General features: G+C 37.9%; 2 protein-coding genes across 4 annotated transcripts in view; one reads left to right on the forward strand and one right to left on the reverse strand.

Moving 5' to 3' along the window:
- CACNA2D3 (calcium voltage-gated channel auxiliary subunit alpha2delta 3) overlaps positions 1-21,578 on the forward strand; it is a 390,394-nt gene that overhangs the window by 320,869 nt on the left and 47,947 nt on the right. The gene's annotated exons all lie outside the window — the stretch shown is intronic.
- LRTM1 (leucine rich repeats and transmembrane domains 1) lies at positions 1,066-7,031 on the reverse strand. The gene is made up of 3 exons (XM_068201788.1): positions 6,841-7,031; positions 4,843-5,439; positions 1,066-2,044 (listed from the first exon to the last, which is right to left on the reverse strand). The coding sequence occupies exons 1-3, from the start codon at positions 6,845-6,847 to the stop codon at positions 1,611-1,613; spliced, it is 1,038 nt and encodes a 345-aa protein (XP_068057889.1). The 5' UTR covers positions 6,848-7,031; the 3' UTR covers positions 1,066-1,610.

The following is a 21,578-nucleotide window of genomic DNA, read 5'->3' on the forward strand; positions in this document are numbered from 1 at the left end:
TAAAAGAATAGACAGTAATTGATTGTTTTCAATATCTGCTAGATTTAGATTAAGACTGAGATGCTTAATTTTCTCTGGACATGAAAGTAACTGCAGATGCAGGAATGGGTTTTAATATTTATGTTGCAATTATTACAAAGTAGATAAGAGCAAGGGTTACATGACTCCTGCCATAGAGCCCATTACTCAGTTGAGGCTGTTACTGGAGCAGCTACAGAGCTTGATCCCAGGATCTGTCTGTTGGAAGGAGAGTGCAGATTTCCAAGTGCCAGGACACAGCTTCCCCTTGCCCTTGCTGCAGATTGTTCCGTGGCCTTTTTCCTCCATACTATAGACATTGCTGATTTCTGCATTGGCTACCTGGACAGCTCTTTATCCCTGTCACTGAGGGCAGTTAGGGGATGCATGAGATGTCTGTCACAAATAGCCTAAAATGTATTTTATCAAGTCTTGGAAAAGGTAAATGGAGTTCCTGATCTCTGTTGGTTGCCTTCAAATAATTTCTAAGAACCATTAAAATAACTACCTCTGCACACTCAAAATATTTGTGGAATTCTAAACTTATGATATTCAAATAATCTTGGCTCTGATTTCCTCTGATGGTGAAAGAGCTCTGCAGAGAGTAAGGATGGAGCCTTGAGTGAATCCAGCTAAATGTTCCCTCTGAGAGGGATGATGTGTAAACATGCAGCTACATTATCCTCCTGCTGAAGGGCAGCACTGTGGTGGGAGCTGCATCTGCAGGATGGCATTTACAAAATGGAACACTTGTGTGAGGATTTGGGAATAAACGGCTTCAGAAAACTCTGTAGCAAGCTTGTAAGCCAGCAGGATATCAGGCAGTGTCTTCAGGTATGCTCTGTGTACTCCTTTTGGGGCTTGTATCCAAAGCACTGTAGCATTTCTTCCTTCAGCATTTTCTCTGCTCTCTTCTTTCTTGCCTACTAAGTAATTAAAAAATTGTATGGAATAGTTAAGAAGGTGCTTCCTATTTTCTGAGTTAGGAAATGGAGGTAATGTTTAATTGCTGCTTTCTGGGGCAGACTGGAAAGTTGAAAACACATTTTTGGAAACGCTTTTAACAGACTTATATTATCAGTGGCAGTGCACAGAGTAGCTGGTTTGAAAACTGCTTGTCAATTGTATACATCTTGTATTGAATAGTAATTTGTACTCTCTCAGATAGCACAAATGTAACTAATTCAACTAAGATGGCTATTTTCTGTTTTTCTTTGCAGAGCATCACTCCTGTCAGCCACTGACTGTATGTGTATCATAGGTCATGTTTTGGTATTATAATGTATCAAGAGTTAGTAAAGGATGGTGAAATACTTTAAACTCACTACGTCAAGATTTCATGATCTCAAACACTCAGCCCTAAATAGTGGCTTTGTAATAGACATACACAAAATAAACAAACTTCTGTTGTTCTATACCAAGTCTTAGTGACTATTCCAAACAATATATATACTTAGATTTTTAAAGAGTGTGAAAAAGAAAAAAGAAAGAAAATAACCCCAGTAATTTCTATCAAAACAATGCTATTGAGATTCCAGGCTTTTCAACTGCAGTGAGGGCTTTATTTTCAAGAAGCCAAAGACAGAAGCAGCTCAAGCCCTGGAGCCCTCAAATGGCTCTTTTTCCTTGGGAGTCCCGTGCTGCCCCACGGGGGCCAAGTGCTCTTTGTGGTACTTGGCCGTGATGGCAGCGTAGGCGCAGCCGTAGACAGCAGCTGCCAGCATCATCAGGCACACCACGCCGCACACCACGCCCGTGATGACCACGGTGGCAATGGCGTGGCGCAGGCTGACGGGCCTGGGCCTGGCCTTGGGCTCGCAGCCGCCGCGGCCGCTATCCCCCGGCTCGCCGTGGTGGCCGTGCTTGGGCGAGCTCCGCGGCTCGAAGCCGTGGTGGTGGCTGCTGGCCGGCTGCACGTGAGCTGTCCTCAGAGGACAGGCCCCAAAGAGCTCGTAGGGAACCTTGAGGAGATCCTTCCCCTTCCGAATGCCTGGCGCCGAGCAGATAATGCCGTCGCTAATTCCTCCTGGAAAAACAAAACAGTGGTCTCCATATTTGACAGTTGCTCAATCACCTTAATGTAAAATTTACATCAACCTGAGGTAAATTTATCATCAGTTTCAACTTCATACTTTTAAAGCTTTATAGTGTGTTTTAAAGGTTTTTGTTCAATTAGGTCAGTGTGAGACCATACAAGTGAGATTATTACACTGCAAAACTCAAATAAGAGAGCATTTTCAAGAAGCAGTTCATCAGGAATTAGGTTACCTGTGTTTTTATGGAAGTATGTATAAAAAAACATAGATGGTAGAAAAACAAGAACTGTCATAGATAAACAAAGTGGTATTGTTAACTGCAAATTCAAATAACTTCTGACCACTGCTAATTTTTATGGTGAGAAATGGGAACAACATATTTAGAAAATATTTCCCACTTGATTGAAATATCCCATGAAATCATCACTGTTCTGACATCTTATGCTAACTGTAATAGGGCAAAGAGGAAGTTCACAAGTTGTATGTACTCATGAGCGATTTTTTGAAGCAAGACTTCAAAAGAAAATATACACAGGTATAAAGGAGTTGAGTTTAATCAATTTATTACCCTGCTCAAATGCTAAATTTCATGATTGCTTAGAGCCAACTTCTCCAAGGCGGTTTTTAGTACAATGGGGAGAGAAGTAGGAATCCACTGTCCTGGTAAATCATGTGTTTTTTCCTCAGTGTGTAGAGGAGAATACACCAAATGTAGCCCCATCAGAGCACAGGGCTTTAGGGGTGGGCTGTGTCAAGGAGTCCACAAGGCCAAAACCAATGTTGACATATTTTTAAAAATTAACAAATCAAATCAACTGAATTTTCTTTCTCTATCCAAGATCATTCACCTTTCAGCTAAAGCCAAGCACAGAAATTTTCATCCTGAAAAGATTTTGAGAAAGTAGTGAATACAGATGGAGCCAAACTGAAATCTGGATACTATTCCACAAATAATGTCTATATTCCAGGACAGATTTGAGCATAGCAGGTCTCTTGGTCTTTAATGGTGAAACCCAAAGCATGGTTCCAGACATCTTCAATGTGTTAGAATGAATATGGATATGGGTAAAATCTCCAAATACTTCAACTCTTATCCTTTCATGGTTTTAAGTAACTAAATATGTGTGCTTGGAACAGAAGCCTGGTGTTCGTCCTGAACTGAAGAATTCTTTATAATTTCCTATGAGTATGCATGAAATGTCAATTGTCCAGGATGGATTCAGCTAAAAATACTCAAATATTCTGGACTTATATTGCTTTGTTATGACATACAATAAATATCTGCAGATCCACTGTGAAGTTTCATCCCATGCGTGTCATATAAGTAGTGGGAAACATTATTGTGTAATGTAACTAATTTTTCTTCATGTGATTCAGACAAGTAGTTTTAGAGAAATACAAACACAGAAGAGAACATAACACTGGGGCTTCCTTTAAAGCTTGCTGCTAAAATTAATTTGTAAGTTCCATGTCACTTCATTTAATTAATCTGTACAGTGTTCAGAAAGGTGGAAGGACATCACTGAACTTCTAGACAACATTGTTTTTTGAAATAAATAATCATATTTATGCTGCTGGCAGAATAATTAAGATGATTTGATATGTTTATCTTGGATTATTTCATTCTTCTGCACAGAGAAGTCAACCCCTGCTGAATTTCCAGCATAATAGACTAAAGCCCTGTGATAAAGTAATATTTTACCTATTCAAGATATGAAGGTTTTATTGCTGAGAGAAATTTAGCTTTTTGTCTTTTCTGAAATTTACCTCACCTGAAGACCACTGCAGTGGTAATTTTGTCCCTGCATGGCCAGTATGGTTTTCCAGCTGGTCTGCAGAGCTCTGATCCATGCAAAAGGCAGTCCATCAGTCTCAGGCCGCATGGGCCATCTCCACATCTCCTGTGCTGCAACAGGCTCCACACCACTTTGGTACAGAGACAGGCTATCTGTACTTTGGTCACATATAAGCATCAAAGCCTGATTTAGAAAAAATAAAAATTGCCCTGCTGTTCCAAATTCTCAGTCTGAACATACCTCCTGGGAGAAATAAATTAATTTCTTCTTGCACTTAATTCCTTTAGAATTAAATCATGCTATCTTTTTCACAGCATAACTCATGAATATATTTAAAAGCAGATGTGACCAAAATACTGCCACTACTATTTACAAATGTCACTTTTCCCTGTATGATGCCATGGCACATTCCTTTCAGGAAATTGCCAATGAATTGAGTTCTTCTTCTGGTTGACAACAAATTAGGAAGTGATACTAGGTATTTATAAAATATTAAAGAACTACTAAGTCATAATTGATAGAAAAAGTAGAATCCTAGGTTCTCTAAAGTTTGCTCAGTACTGATATCTGTCTTGATGCTTGCCATCATGCAACAGGTAAAAAGCTTTAAAACAGTAGGTTGGTTTCCAGCAAAAAATATATTGGTAGAATTAAAACAAGTGTATGTGCACAAGTATACTTGTTTTCTATTTAGAATTGTCTATATCTGAATTGACACAGTACAGAACACACCCGTACCTGCTCTATGGTTGTGTGTGCTTCCTTGTGCTTTCTCTGGGCACTAATATGAAGTCCCTCTCTGATTCTAGTTTGCCACCTGTGTTTACAAAAGCACTTACCTTCTGACCTATGCATAAGAATACAGTTTAGTGTGTTTATTTGAGGAAGTGACCTACAGTATGGGGTAAATTTTAAGCCCTAGAAGTGAAGATCAGTTAGATTCTGGTTAAATGTTCTCATGTACACTATATGTAAAGAGAAAAATTCCTTACCTCTGTATAGAAAACTCTCCAACCACAATTTCATGCCAAAGATATTACAATTGCATTGCCAGGGATTATCTTTGAAGAGAACCACTTTCAGGTTTGGAAGTGACTCTAGCAGAATTCTTTCCATTTTCTGAAGTTTGTTATGTTTCAGAGAGAGCAATGTTATATTCCCTGTGCTGTTTCCAAATGTTTCAGGCAATCGAATAATGCTGTTGGATGACAAGTCCAGTTCTTTTAGGTGTGGGAGGAAACTGAAAGTCCTGTTTTCTATATAATGAATCAAATTTCTGGTTAGGTTTAAAACCTGTAGATACCTCAGTTTTTGGAAAGCACCAGGTGCCACACTTGAGAGAGAATTATTAGACAAGTCTAAGATTTTGAGTAACGGCGTTGCAGTGAATGCGTTTTGGTTGATTCTCCAGATACGGTTGTTCTGCAGCTGTAGTATCTGAATTTCAGGAGGTAAACGGGCAGGAATTTCAGTAAATCCTCTGTTCTTGCAGTCTGCAGTCTTTGAGGCTGTGTAGCAGAGGCATTTGTCAGGACAGCTGTGAGCTGTGTGTGCCAACAAGATGACACTCCAAACGAAAGGCCAGCTACCTGTATCACAAGTGAAAGATGATTTAAAATGAGTTAAAAACGTTAATCTTTGGACAATACACAGGCCATAGCCATAGGCAGAAGGTATACAGTGCTACAATAAACAATAATGCAGATATCACAGAATGTGTTTCTTTTATAACACATAAGTAAATTACAGATAGTGTTGAAGTACTTGTATAATGCAGAATGAAGATAATGCTACCATGATCCTAAAATTAAATACTTCTCAATTTTTTTTCTTAAGTACAAATGGTTTTCAAGAGGATTTGCCATCAGCAGAGCAGTGATGTTTGAAGGGAATGTAACAGTTTCTTTTAAAATTATGAAATTGAAATGTCTCTCTTTCTGTGGTAGTAACAACTTTAAGACATCTTGTGCCAGAAGAATTACAAGCAGAACTTCCATTTTTCATTGGTTTTACTAATATCACTGCCTGGAAGAATTGAGTCAATGTACCATTAAAAGATTTTCAAGCTTCAAAGACATAGCTATAAAAAGTATTAACATTACTTTTTCAGCAATTCAGAGTCTGTAAGTTTCTCCTTTGAAGTGTCTGTTTATTTTTTTGCTTTATTTCCCTTCTCTGAATGTCAGCTGTACTTCCCATAGATACAGGTTTCTACACAGTCACCAGACGTTTGTCAATAAGCTTCTGAAAATATAAATAAATTGAGAGGACTACTTAGTAATATTTAGTATTTATAATTATCTGCTGCTCCTGGATATTCAGGTGTTTAAAAAAAAAAGTTTTTACCTTTTATGTCTTGCTAATGATCTCAACTTTGAAAGCAAGGTACTTAAAGCTATGCTTGTATGCATATTTCTCATTATAGAATAATTAGATTTTCTTTACTGAAGAAAGTCAGAATGATGAATCATTTTCTAACATTGTTTTTGAGATGCTTCAAATAATTTTTACTATTTACTGTTTCAAAATGAAAGCATTTTAGTTAGTTGCTACTTGAAACCTTTTAAAAATAGTGCTGTTTATTGACTTACAAAGATCAAATGTGAACTACTAACAGAGAATACCATATTGATGAAATAATGTATGATTATAGTAAGAAATATGGTAAATATATAAATGAATGTTGTATTATGAGACTACAGTTTAAGGAACAAATTGCTCATTAATTTTCACTCAGAAATGAAATATATATATTCAAATTATACATAATCTTCTGCAATACTGAATTCTGCATCATAAAATTCACTTGAAAGAATCCAGCATTCCTGCATGCAAGGTAAACAATACTTTCAGTTCATTACACTGTTCTGCAACAGTTGGCTTCAGAAACACAACTTCCAATGTAGAGGTAAAATAAACTCTTGCTTGGCAAGGAAATGCTTTGCAAACAGAAAAATTGCATTAATTATCTGAATGCTTCAGTATCTCACCTTTCATTCTGCTCTGCTTGTTCTTCCCCTGGTGGAAGATTCAGTCCAGATTTCTGATGGAGAACAGTGACAGACACTGTTCTGATTCCCACTTCAAATCTGTAACGTGCTCATCCAGTTTCTTTCCTTGAGGATTTTTTAGGTGGTGTCTGTGACTTGTGTGAAGAGAAATTATTTCAATTACTCTATCAGCCTTTGGTTTTTTCTTAATCACAATCTTCTCCCCTCTCCCTGCTTTATGACTCCTAGAGACTTATTCTGCCTCTTAATCTGACACGAAGCCATGCAAACAGTGTCTGTCCAACTCTGACTGAACAGCTGTAATGTACAAATAATGACCTGATAACCTCGCCTCTTCAATTTGTTTAATCTCCATCAAAAGCAAAGCACAAAAACTAAAGCTGCCTTTTTGATATCCAGTATGGTTTCTGAATTCTGGTGGGTTATTAGCCAGGCTGTGTCAATTTTTGCAAGATCTGAACATGGATTTTCATTATCCCGGGCTGTGACTGGAGGCAGTGGAGTGTATAATATCACTACAAATAGTCCTGTGGGTTGATGACATGGTTTTGACAGTGCCCTTGTTTGCTCTTTTAAGCTTATTCATCTGACATCCATTAGTTGTGCTGACAGGATTTTATTGCTTGGGAATGCAGGACCAGTGGCTCCTTCCATAAAAATGGCACATATCCTTGCATAATCACTATGAATATTGAACAAATTAATTTATTTTCAAAGATATTGGAAAGACGTAGTAGATGATACTAAAATTGTACTTAATGTGTGGTGCCTTGGCTTGTTTCTTTGTTATTTCTTCAGTAGAACTCATACTGTGCCATCTACACCAATAAAAGGATTAATGACTTGTGACTGTGATGGAACTCAGAGGTGTTGAAAGGCATGAGAGATCTCATATACAATTGAGTCTTTCCAGGCCATATGATCACTCCATCTATGGGCTTTCCTATGGAGAGCGAAGTTGTGCAATCCAAATATTTCAGACCTATAATACAGCTTTCTTGGGTACAAATTCTGCCTTTAGGTGCTTTTGAAAAGATCACATAAAGCTCATTTCCCAGGTCAAAATTTATTTGATGTAGACAATTATCTAGAAGGAGTACTAGAAAAATCAGATCATAAGGTCCAAACTGGTGTTGAAATCAGGGTCTTTACCAGAAGTTATCCAGGGTCCTGTCAAGCTGAGACTTCCATATTTTCAGTAACAGACTCTATCACTTTTCTAGGCAACCTTCTCCAATGTGTTACTCAGAATCAATAATTTTTTCTTGCATGTGGTGAGAGTTTTCCTTGGAGCAGCTTGTGTCCCTCCCCTCTTGTCCTGTCACTACGAACCCTTGTGAAGAGAGTAACCCCATCTTTTCCACAGGTACCTTTTGGTTTCCCAAAGTCTGTGCTGAGCTCTGAGTCCCCCTGGCTCACAGGGCAGGGCTGTGCCTGTCAGTGTCCTGTGCCTTGCTCAGTTGTTTCTGACACCAGCCAAGATGCCCAAAGGAGCAGTGGGTACATGGGAGCAGTGAAGGAGAACGTAGGAAAATCCTCATTCTCTAAAGTAAACGAGATTGTTCATCTTGAGGACCCCAGGATTACTGCTGTGAGTAGCAGACCTTACTATCCTTGACATTCTTGATGGATGGCACATTGTCCTGATGTGGGATGAAGCCTAGTTCCTTCCTACTGTGGAGAAACACTACAAATGTAGATAACCTGTACCACAGTCATCCTGATTAACCCCAACTTTACAAAAAATGGGGAGAGAAGCTTGAAGTTCAACTGTGCTGTACTTTATATTAATGTCAGGTTAATGCAAAAATCTTTTTTAAACTTTTGCAGCACAATACATTTATTTGCTATTTCTAAGACCTGTCTTAAAAAATACCCGTGCATCATTTGAGTGAATGAAATGTAAAAAGGTCTATTATAAAATAGCATCTTCCTTAGAAGTTGTAACCATGTTAGCTATGGATACTCTTACAAAGAATAAAGTTAGGTCAGGTACCTTTTCTTGAGATGACGTCCTACTCTCCTTGCATTAACTCATCCCTTGTATCAGTGGCAGCTCTTTTCATTACTTTTGATTAACGTTCCAAGGAGGTAGTAGCTATTGTATTATTGGTTGTTTTGTGTGATAAGATGTTTTTAAATTCTCTTTGGTATCTATAATTTTATTTAGCTTATGAATTCAAATGGTTTCTTTTTTAAGTTATTTTTCCATCTTAACTAATATTTGCTGACCAGATGGGTATACAAGCTCCTGCTGCAGTTAATTTAATGTAAGAGTGGGCTTAAAGAATGTCTCTTAACTGCATTCCTATTTTAGGTAAGTTTTTGCACCTATAATTGTATTATTTTTAGTATGCACCATATTACAGAGATGTTCACAGGACAAGGTCACAGAAAGTTAAGCCCTGTGGGAGGTTCAGTTCCAGCAATAATGCAGAGGTTGTTTTATTTACTTGGAATCATGGTATAAGAAGTTACTACTCTTTAAAAAATCTTCATGCTGGGCTCAGATTTGGAAACATATTATTAAATCTGTCAATTTGCTTTTCATGTAGATGTGGCTATTTTTTCCTTATATTGAGAACTCTGAATGAACATGTTTTGTAAACAGAAGTTTCCCCAACCTATAATCCATGTCCTATTCCCATTTATTAGGAGTAATACTTTGGTTGTGACAGAGAAGTCTGATGTGGTGAAAATTATAGTCGTGTCACAGGTAGAGATTTGCCAGAAACAGGACAACCATGAAACCTACTCTTACTTCTGGCCTTTTGAACCACCAGCAGGATTCTTTTCAGTTGTCTGATGTGGTACAGCAACTGTTATTGCAGCCTCTTAAATTAGCCTGTGCCTTGTTGCAGCAAGGTATGTTTCCCATTGCAAATAGCAAGAAAGCCCCATGAGCTAATATCTGATCCCTGCTGGCTAGGGGGCAGCTCTGTCTCTGCTTTGCCAGCAAACTCTTTGTTGCAGCAATTACTGCCATCTGCTTTAAAGGAGTTCTATGTGTAAGAATCATCTCTTTTACAGAAGAACATTATGTTAATTAAACTCTAGCAGAAAGGAAACTATTTAAATATTTCAAATATTTAAAAGTTACAGGATTTGGATTCCATTGCATTGTATATTGAGTCCAGGCAGACATGATTATATGAAAAAATGTTCCCAAGACCACAGCAGACAATTCCTATACATACTCTTTATTAGATTTATTTCCTTATGCTTTTGAGTGGGAAGGAATTAAAACTGAGATACTTTCAGGGAAATGGCATGTGCTTTCTCTTTACTGATGTGTGTGTCCAGATTGGTAAAACAGCTAAGCTCTTGCAGCTTTGGGTAAATGCAAACCCCTTTTCATTGTGGTTCAGGACAAAGAAAAAAATTTGTATTTGTTGGTGAAACACCCCATACCATTATTGTTAAAATTCTTCCCCTTTGACTGGAACTTTTAAAAATAAAGTAGTGCATGATGAAGAGAGGTTGTGCCCTTTCCCATGAGTCACAACGATGTACAAAGGTGACAGGGCAAAAGAGACCTGGCAGTCCCTCATGCTTTTCTTTCTACAATGGCATTCCTGGTACTCTGAGAGCTCAGGACTCTCTCAAATATTTCCTGGTGGGGTACTAGCTTTTCAAAAGTTGACAAAACTTAGAGGAAGGCCCTGGATCCTATTTTTGCTTGCTTTTCGCAACAGAAGTATAAGCCAATGGATCAAACTAAATTTGGCTTGAGGAAGATTTATACCTTAAAAATCAGGCCAAATTTTCCAGACAGGTGGGCTTATGGGTTTCTTCACATATCCTTTGCTTAGACAGGATAAGAGGGGAGGAATAACAGCTAGAATTTAATAATATCAAATGCTGGTTGTGACACAGCATAAGGAGGCACCATGATTTCCTTGTGTCTGAATTGTTATGAGTTTGGTGTTATTTGATGGTGTCCCTTTCAGGTGGGAAGAAATGTACAGCTCTAGAAACAAGAAACCAGGCAGAGAGTTGTGATTTTGTACAGGAGAAGAGCCCAGTTTTTCCTTTCCAGTGGCTTGTTTTGCCTTACTTAGATACATCTGGTACTTGTTTATACATAATTAATCTATGAAATGCATTGTTGAAAGTTATCCTTGGGCCAGAAGATTAGTAGGATTCATATATAATCTTGAGCCATAGTTACCTCATGGGGAAAAAAAAATAATTTAGAAGGGATATAAACTTTCACTCTTAAGGGCTTTAATCAACCACTAATGACACAACTTATGGAGAAAAACCTTTCCCCGTGGGCAGTTTTTTTCCATAATTATTATTTATGGGACTTTTTACACCTTCCTCTGGCACCTCTAGGAGAGGCCAGAGTATGAGATGCAGGAGTTGTTGAGATGAACTAGAACGTGCTGTGCTCCAGGTGGAGATTTACGGTGGGAATGGGGTGGCTGGGCAGCCTGGCACTGGCAGGGAGCTGCTGCCTGGGGAGCTGTGAGCTGCTGTGTCCTGGGCACCAGGGGACAGCCAGGCTGAGCACCTCCTCTGCCTAGGTCAGAGCTCTGTTTCTCTCCACACTGCTCTTCTGATTCGGACTGGAAAATTCTTTCAGTATGCATACCCAGGTCTTTGTCACCAGGTCTGTTCATAATCTATACAAAGCTGTTTGGGTCAGTCCTTTGCAGTTTCCTTTTCCATTTTTCCTTTTGCTTTTCCTTTTCCTTTTCTTTTTCCTTCTCTCCCCTCCCCTTCCCTCTCCTCCCCTGCCCTGCCCTCCCTTTCCTTCCCTTTCCCCTCCACTGGGTAGTGCAGTCCTTGATTTGTTGTGGTATTTTAATACAATGCTCTTAGCAGTTAGTGTGGCTTGTACCTTTTCCATAACTAAATGAGAAGAAATCTATGAAGGTGAGAAGGGCTTAGTTGGAAAATGCTGAAACACCAGCCTTTCAGTGTGCTTTGGTAGGTAGAAAAATTACCAGGATGGATGCAAGGCCTTCAGAAGGAGGAGAAGCACAGGGAATAAAGATCCTGGGCGTTTTTACCTTAATTGCAAGTTAGATGAAGTTGCAGCAAGGGGCAGATTAAGTGTCAGCAGAGTGTTTGTTCCATCACAAATAGCAGCAGGGGTTGCAGATTCAATTTTCAATCATTTCCTGACTAATGTCAACCACCTGTTATACATGCTGAGCATCCATAGATAGAATGTATCTCCAGTAAAAGTAAATTAATGAACTCACTGTGCCATTATTGCAAGTAGAAAATAATATTGCTTGACATCAAGCTAAGAGAATCAAAAGAAATAAAACTGGCAAGAAAAAACACATGCAAAAATAAATACAAGTGTACACTTTGTTTCATCTTGACATTTTAGATGTTTTTTGTCCTCTTTTAAACATCTTAAAACTGAGATCACTTGCTATTTTTCTAGATAGCTTATTCTTCATCAAAGCTTTTTCTAAGCTTTTACTTAGTGATTTTGTTTCCTTTTTTTTATTTAATGAGAATTTCTGTTCATGGTCGCAGCTCAAACTTAAGACCAGGATATAAATCTCCTGTGCATTCTGAATGGTTGATTTACTAGGGCAGCTCTTGTTAGAATTGGAAAGGTTTTTCTGAACAACATCTGTAAAAGGGTTTTGAAAAGTTCACAGTGTATGAAGAAATATTTTAAAGTGCAGTAAATGTTTCTTATACTGGTGCTCACCAATTGTGCTGCAGAGGAGAACTCATACTTCATTGATTCCTTTTGTGCTTTTAAGGCAAGTTGTAGTACTTCAGTAAAACTCACTGTTAAATGTTGGGAACTCCTGTGTTTATGGGCCCAAAAGGACTCTTTGCCCCAGTAGTCACTTGAACGCAGAAGCTTGCAGAAGCAGGGATGACATTTGCTGCAGCAAAAAGTCAAATAGTTAAACCTCTGTAATTCTTGCAACACTTTGGAAATATCCACAGGAGGCTTTTTTGGCTTTTTTTTTTATTATTAATTTAGCAAGGTACTAAATAACCTGACATTAAAATTATGCAGCTGATAAACATTAAATACATAATTTTGGTGGGTTTCATCATCAGTGGGATGTAAGTATTCCATTGGATTAGGACTGAAATCCTAATTCAGTAGCTTTGGAGTCAAACTGGGACAGAACATTTCCATTGGCTGATGTTTTGCTGCAAGCGAAAAGGAAACTGTAACTCCTGAAAGGATCTCAGGTGAAGTGTGAAGGACCAACTCTTTAAAAGGTCCCTGTTCCCAGTCTGTGCCCTCTGCAGTGTGTCCAGAATGTCCCTGTTTGCTGCTCCCACAAGCAGAGCAGGGATGTTATCAATTTTCCTGTATGGCTCCAGTGAGCAGAATGAGCCAGATACCTTTACCTGCTGCCACTGCTCTTCATTTCAGCAGCAGGTAAGTGTTACCAGGCAGTGCAGAGTTTGCTGCTTTCCCAGTTTCCTTGTTCTCTCTGCATTTCTGCCATCCCTACTGCTTGAACTGCTGCAGCTGCAGGCACCAACAGGGCTCTGACAACATCCCAGAGATCCCATAGCAAGCCGTTATCCTTTCCTCACCCTCTTCTTTTTACTCTGTCAGCAAGTTTTAAACACCAAAGATGTTTGTAAAATACCTTTTTTTTTTTTCTCCACAGAATGTTTTAAATGAAGTAGCAGGGTAAGTCAGGTGTATGGATAGACTTCTCATGACTCAAGTTTAGTTAGTTCTGCTGTTTTCAGACAGGATAAATCCCTGGGAAACTTAGCTAGTATACAGGATAATGATGCTTCTGTTTAGAATTTGTAAAATAGTAGCAAAATAGTCTACTGAGAAGACTTTTGTTTAAAAAATAAAAAGAAAATACTCTTTCAGAGGGCATTTTATTAATGAGAATTACAATACTGGAAAATCTGTTATAGATTAGTGAAGAACAGTAACAGTGTATCCAAACGGAACTGGTTGGATAATTAAATTCATTAAATAAGTACTGAAATTTAAACCTCTTGATCCCTCTGACGTAAACATAACTCTTAAAAGTCATGGAACTTGATTCTAAAAGTGTAATGTGGGAGAAAAACACTGGGACAATGAGTACAGATTTCAGATACCCTGGGAGGAAATGTTCAGGAGTTAAACAACAGGCATTTAAATTAAAAAAAAAAAAAAAAAAGGAAAAAAAGGAAAATAACAACCCCCAAAAGTGTAGCTATGAAACATAAAAAGAAGCTTTAACCCTGTATATGTAGGTATGCAGTTTATATGAGCAGTATTGAAGCAATATGATGGGGATAACCAAATGACAAGTAAGGGATACTAAAGATTGAAATCATTAAGGAGCATCAAGGTTTAACAATTCTTACACTCTTTACCTGTTCTGTATTATCATGTCTGTTTTGTCTATATATCCTTCCAGAAAGAGCCTCATTCTATGGTTTCTCCTCTCATTAACAGAACATTTTGTTCAGTATTGATTACAATTTATAAAGTGTCCTGTGTATAATTGTCTTTCCTTGATTTGGTGAAAAGGAAAATGATTTCCTGAGTTTTAACACATCTTTTAGGCAGATCATACCAAATGGCTGAGAAAATAATTTTTTTAAAAGTACAACATAAAATTATATTATTAGCCCTAAATGCAGACAACATTTAAATGTTGATCTCATCTTTTTGTCTTCCATGTTTATATCTGACTTCTGTGTCAACACTGGTTGATGCTGAAGTATAGAGGTAATGCATATTATCATTTAATGCAATTTCTTTTAATCCAAAAGCATTTCTATTTTAGCATTCTTTAATCTACAGTGGGATCTCAAAAGTACCCAGCCTCGCTGAGTTTTCTCTGTCTATAAAGCTATAGCTGCCTTAAGCAAAAAGGGTGTGTTTTCATCTTTATTTGCTTTTATTTCCTTCTGCAGTGTGTTATTTTGGAATATAATGGCAGGGCTGAGCTTGGTTACTCATATTTTGGCTGAGACTTTTTATCCTTTTCCCTTTTCAAAATGACAGTATCCATTTCCTCTCTGTCTCTGTGTTTCAGCAGAGTTAGAGCACATGAGTTCAAAGAACAACACTACTGACTTCTCCCTTCTCAAAGTGCTCTGTGGGAGGAGTGGGCTGACTGCTTTTAGAAGGTGAAGTTATCATCATGTGCCCAACTTTAGTGAAATAATAATTTCCATACCTTGAGGTTTTTTGGTGCCATTAAGATCTTAAAGAGTTTTCATTAGTTGCTGCTACAAACTTCTTTTCTACGAATTTGTTAGAAAGAAAAAAGAGCAGAGCAGTCTGTAATTTGTAGTTTGTGGTGATTTGGAGATATGTTCAAACATAGGCACTTGAGGGAATATTTGTATTTCAAGCAATTGTAGTACAGGCTTTTCCTTGGAAACTGAACACTCTCTGATTTTCTATATGCCATCAGCTGGTCATACTTTTACATATTGTTGCTTTCTTAGCTTTGCAGTAAAGGGATACCGGTCTTAGAACTTCTGCAGACTTTGTTACATTGAAAATGTGAAAAAGTTTTGAGAAAGAAGTGGAAGTTGCTTGACTGAATGCTTGATTTTCCATAATACTTTGTCTACATAGAGCTTGGGTGAAATTAATAATGTAGAACAACGTTTCAGTTGCATCATAATGCAGATTTAAGCTAAAAAAATAAAAAGCCCTGTCTATCTACAGCCCACTTCATTGTACTGTCTCAGCACTCTTGCAAAGACTTCTCTTTAAATATTCTTAATTAGGACTTTGGACCTGGTTCTCCTAAAATCATAGGGAAATGCATCACCCCTCCATCAACACAGGATTTGAACTGCAAGTGTGAATACAGCCCATCCTTTCTCATGTTCCATATAAGAATATAATGAAATGGTGAACAAAATACACCACTCAAAGATTCAAAATGTTTTACACCTTTTTGGACAGATGATGGCACCTGTCAAACTTGGGTTTCTAGAGTTCTCATTAGGCTAAACTTATGGGGGAAAAATTACTCTGAAGAAGAGAATCTGTTTGATTTTAATTCCTGTTTATAGGGTATCTTTAGACCAGGAACATCCCTAAGCCTTCAGTGCTTCAGACCCTGGACCTACCTTGACTTGATGGGCAGACATTCTCTGATGAAAATGTCACAGAAATTCAGATTTCATGAAATAATTTCCTTATATATGAACATTATAAAACGTCAGCAATGCTGTCATTTTATAAAAGAGATTATTTTATGCATAGAAGACCAGTTAACACATTTTAAGCAATGGCAATGTTGATGTTTCCTGGTTTTCAGAGATGTGTAGAACAATGGCTTCCCATGGTAGAAGCTTTGTTGTAAAGGTTTCTTCTGGTAATGTAATTAGGAAGTATTGGCTCCAGTTATTGTAACTTAAACAAAACATGTTGTCCTCAGCAAACCCATTAAACAGGCATAGCCTTGTCCAAAAGGAAAACAGGGACATAAGTGTTTCCATGGAAACTCAGTTAAAGTTCAGATTTGTGGATATGAGCATAGTCAGCACTACAGTCTAACTCGTTGAATTAAAGGAGTCTTAGTTGTGAAGTCAACCCAATATAAAAGTTTCTGTACACATGTAAAAGTCAGAGCCTTCCATTGCTATAGATGCTTTCTCTCTGCACTTTAAAACAGAATAAAGCAGGGAAATTTGTATGAGACCCTTCTCTTTTTGCCTTTTATGGCCATTTGTGCCATTTTAATACAAAACTATATATATATAGATTTATATTCTATATAAGTTTATATTTTATTCTGTCTTTTATTTAGTTTATATTCTATAAAAGAATATAAACTAAATCTGTTTAACTATACTTTATTAGAGTTTGTTATAATTTACTGTAACTCTAATGTGTGGTTTTGATTTCCTTTTATTTTAAATAAAAGTAAGGAGGGCTTTTCCCTTAGTGTAGGGCATATCAGCCCTGTACTGTGAGAGATTGGAGGAGATAATGTTTGCTTCCACTATAAATGTGCTAAGAAGATTTATTAATTCTGGAAATTATACTCCAGAATTCCTTTTGAAAACATCAGAAAAATAAAGGATTGAATTGGCCTTAATTGGGAAATTAAATATGTTTTATAAATGTGTTATAGCAGAACTTCCAGGAGAACCTTTGTCATTTATAAATGTCTACATTTTGGAAAGTGGTATTTCAATTTTGATGTATATATATCATACATGAAATATCATGATATATTATGAATATATCATATTCCTATCTCTAGGAATATGATAGAGACTTCAGAATTACGGCCCAGCATTTAGTGACTGCAGAGTGAAATAAGTGCTTCTGGAAAGCCCATCAGGGTCAGCCTGCCTTTGGTGTCATGTGCCTCAACACACAAACCTGTGCAAGGTTCACTTTCCTTGTAAGTCCATAAAGGTTTGCCTCTATACAACAGCACGACCTCTGGGAAGTCCTGCCAAGAGTCCTTTCTTTGAGCAGAGTTTTCAGGGTTTTTATGGTCTCCACCCTGGAAGGGGCTTCATGTTCTCATCTTGTGCTGGGCATGCCTTAACCCCCACAGACCCCAGTGAGCCTTTAGCTGTGCTCAACACCTTCCAGGCAAAAGCCCCAGCTGAATTTGCACCCATCAGGCTGCTTATTAACAAGAGAAGCTACTTTGTAAGATAAATCCTTAGTTTAATGTATAATCAGACATCTCCCTTTCAGAAACCTTCCTGATTTATTTCAAAGCTATTACATTAAAGAGGATTACATTTGGTGCCCATTATATTGATTTCCCTCAAAATTTAAAATTTATACTTCTAAAATATGCCTTAAGACTGCATTGACAGCTAAATCCTGCTGATCATTAGTATATAAATTTTAATAGACTACTTGTTGAAGCATCTGGATAGCAGTTTGTGTGCAGTAAGTATGCTCCATTTATAATTCTATTGTGAAAGTCATGTCAGAACTTAGACTATTTCTAGAAGTTAATAACTCACCCAGAGAAGTTCACTTATGGTCATGACTTGACACACAAATCTCAGGCAATGCTGACATCTGATTAAAATCTTTAAAAGTGTGTCAGTGCCTTCTCATTTTATCAGTCTCAACCTTTTTTAAAAGCCTTATTTCTTTGGAGTTTTTTCTTGAAGTATCAATTAAAAACATGTATTAATTTTGGTTTTGGTCCTAAGTTGGTCAATATCTTGTTCTTTGTATTTTGTGGCTTTAAAGAGGTGATTTCATCTTTTTCTAATGAAGAAAATAAGCGGTTGGCTAATTTTCAGCAATATGAAAACACCTCTTAATAGACCAGATCAGCTGTAACCAACCATTTCTGCTGGCACTTAGGCAGCCTTATGTAGCAATTCTGAAGATGGTGATTTCTTATTTTTCCTGAAATCTGGTAAAACAAGTAAATAGAAAGCTTCATTCCACACCTAATTGCTTGGCCTCTTTGATGGCATTAGCTGTTTTCCAGTTCATGGGCATGAACTTCTGCACATTAAATAAAACAAAAGATAAGTTATTTTCCCCAGTACAGGGGGAAATTTATTTCCCCAATACAGGTCATTGCTGAGAGGTATAGTTAACACTTCTTGGCCATGTTTCAAACCTGTGGCAATAAAATGTTCTTATGAAATAAATTTAAGTAAATGTGAAAATGTTCAGATTACAGCCAGTGTTAATCCATAGTTTTAGAAACTGACTTTCAAGTGAGGTATTTGTAATCTACTGAACACATCTAGAAAGATGGTGTTTCTTTTTATTTAAGACATAAAAAGTTGGCGAATATGAAAGAGAAGAAAATTTATATTTCAGTATGCTGGAAAATCTCAGCAATCTAAGATTGTTTTCTATTCCTGACATGGTTTAAACCTTCAGTTCAGGAGATTTCAAGAATGATGGTTTATAGCTCTAATGCTAACTCCTATATTGCTGAACCACGATGCAACTGTGTTCTTTTCTACACAGATATTTAATAAAAATACATTTTTGATCCAAAATTGAAAAAAGCAGGCACACAAATCTACTTTTGCAAATACTCTTAATGGAAAAGTTTAACATCTGTATCTTTTGCTGTTACTGGGTTTTTTTAATTGTTCAGTAAAAGATACAAATCAGGTTGCAAATTCACCTTTGGATATTCTTTGAACTTTCAGCTGCAGAATACCATGGTACTACTCAATTTCAAACACATAAAGATATGTGCACTGAGTCTTTTGGACACACACATTTTTTGTCCTTTGCTAAAACTGTAGATTTTCACCATGTGGTTAAACAGCAAAAACATGGTTAAAGTAGTGATCTTAGAAAAATAAAAATATGAGAACTATTTTGGAGCATTATAGTAAACATTTGATTTATGAATCATGCAGTAGATATGGGTTGATTTATGAATCACCCAGTGTTGGAAGGCTGGAGATTTTTATTCATTATGGGGTCCTTCTGATGTATTATTTGACTTCAAGTAACATGACTCATACTTTCAGCAATTCAAAGTAATTTGCTAATCACAGTATAGCACAAACAGTTTGTTGTGATTATCACTATTCTTGTTATTATAACTCAGTAAATAAGAGATCCAAGACTTATTTCCAAATGGTGTGGTTTGATAAAATGTCAGTGTTTGCTCACTCAGTGTCCCAAGCCGGGTTTGACTAATGAGATTCCATATACTCATAGACCTTGTATGGACACAAATCCCCTGGTGACAGCAGCAGAGGGAGTGGTTGGTGCTCAGTGTGTTCTGTAGGCAGGAAATGTTGGATTTGGTCCGATCCCTCCCCCTGGAGGGGGGGACTGGACAGAGAACTCCTGAGTTCACTTTGCTGTGGATGCCATAATCTTTATCTTCAATGTCTCATCCAAAGTATTCTTTGGTTGTCAGCAGGACAACTTGTACCCGTTCTGCCATGACAGGATTGCAGTTTGGGAGGGGTAAACCACTTAGGAAATTATGATAGAAGCTTTGCCAGTGTCTGAGATCAGCCTTCTCACAATGCTGAGAAATGTGGAAACAGATTTTTTTTTTGTTAACCAGCTTAGGTAGCCAGAATCAAGTCTGCAAATAAAATATGTACAAGGCTTGAATGCATTGTGTTTTAGTCACAAGTGGAAGCAGAATGTCTTATATCCTAAGAGAATCCGGTCACAGGATATTCAGATAAATATCCCAATTTCTGGCTGTTTGTCTGGACTTTGAACCTCTTAGGGTTCCTTAATTGGCAGCTTGAAACCACAGCCTTTTGGCTGAGATGGAAATGTAACCTGGCTTTTCTGCTCTAAACTAGGACCTCAGCTGTGAGAAGTAAAGCTTTTTCTGAGAACTTGACAAGTCCTGGATCTTCCCTTAAGATTTGTAAAAGTGCTTACAAATACATAATGTTCCTATTTTTCGTTTCAGTCATGGGTAGTACTCAGATAGAAAAGAAAACCCTATAAAACTAAAAAATGGTTAGGGAGTTATAAAAATACTCTCACTGCTTCATTATTTTAGCATTACTGTGGTCAGATTTCAATCTTCACATGCTTCCTATACCATTGGAATTCAGAATTATTTGTCAGAGAAGTGGCTGTGCAAGGAGATGCTGGAAGAAAGTTGAAGGCTTATAGGAATTCATGAAAGCTCTGCCACCAGCAGAGTTTCCTCTGTGATGATTCTTGCATTTTTCTGCAGGCTGCTGAAACTTCCTGAGGCTAAAAGTAGTACTACTCAGATTTCTTCAGATTTCTTTTTTTTTTTTTTTTTAAGATTCCTTTCTTTTTTCTTTTGACAGTGCAATGGGTCAGGTGTCAGTAGGTGTCAGGTATTTTCTGAAAGTCACAGGGAGGATCCTCCAGACTCCACGCAGGGCTGAGCTGTGCCCTGCCTCAACCTTTTCAAACTGGGCCACCTGAGCTGCTCCTTTATGCTGTCACTGTGCTCCTGGTATTCCTCAGGAACAAGGCACCTCCCTGTCCAGCCAAGTGCACTAATGTAAATTTGCATGCCCAGGGATTATCTTCCTCCAGGCTTATGAGAGGTTTGTTTTAGGGTTTTTTAAAAAGTTACAGTTGGATTCTCAAGTAACTCCCTTGAGCTTTGCTCCTGGTACACAAAGTTGATCCTGGTATAAGTGAGCAGATTTCTGTGGGAGCCTTTGTCACACTGTTGGCAGTACATCAGCTGCTGTCCTGTAAAGTTTGGGGTACAGGATGATTGTCTCAATGCTAATTTACAGATAACCTGTTTCCCTCCAACATCCCCTCTGGAGAATCCTGAAAAATCAATGGACTTCCAGTCACCAGTGTCTATATTTTTTTACGTTTACACTCAATTTATATCCTTTTTGAGTTTCCTCCTTGCTCCTGCTGCGACTTCATTAGTCCTGCAGAAGGAAGATGTGTGTCAGGGAGTCAAGGGGAGTCTGGTTTATGATGGTGTTCACAGACTGCCCTCCACAGTTCAGTTTGTCAGGGCTTGGCTGCAAACCAAGCCCTTCAGCTTTCCCTGGTGCTTTGAGTTTGGATGAACTTCGGCCTCCCAGCAATCATCATCCTGCTCCCCTTTCAGCTGGGCCTCACATCAGCTTCCCAGCATCTCCTCCCTCCTGCTTCAGCTTGGCCTCCAGGAAACACCATTTGCCACTGCCTTCCCTCTGTCTTGCTTGTCTCCATGCACACATCATCTTCCACCCCTAAGTCTAAAAATCCCTGGAAGAAAGTAGCAGGCTTGAGGTTCCTGAGTAAAGAGGCAGAACTTCAGTTTTCCACTGCCATTTAAGGAGAATTCACTCATTTACATCCTGCATCA

This window comes from Anomalospiza imberbis, chromosome 11 (assembly GCF_031753505.1).
Source record: "Anomalospiza imberbis isolate Cuckoo-Finch-1a 21T00152 chromosome 11, ASM3175350v1, whole genome shotgun sequence".
In the NCBI taxonomy this organism is placed as follows: Eukaryota; Metazoa; Chordata; class Aves; order Passeriformes; family Viduidae; genus Anomalospiza; species Anomalospiza imberbis.

Excerpts from the sequence above, each read along its gene's own strand:
- LRTM1 (XM_068201788.1), bottom strand. Across the intron at positions 2,045-4,842 it reads GGAGAGTTTTCTATACAGAG|GAGGAATTAGCGACGGCATT; the intron begins GTAAGGAATTTT and ends TTGTTTTTCCAG.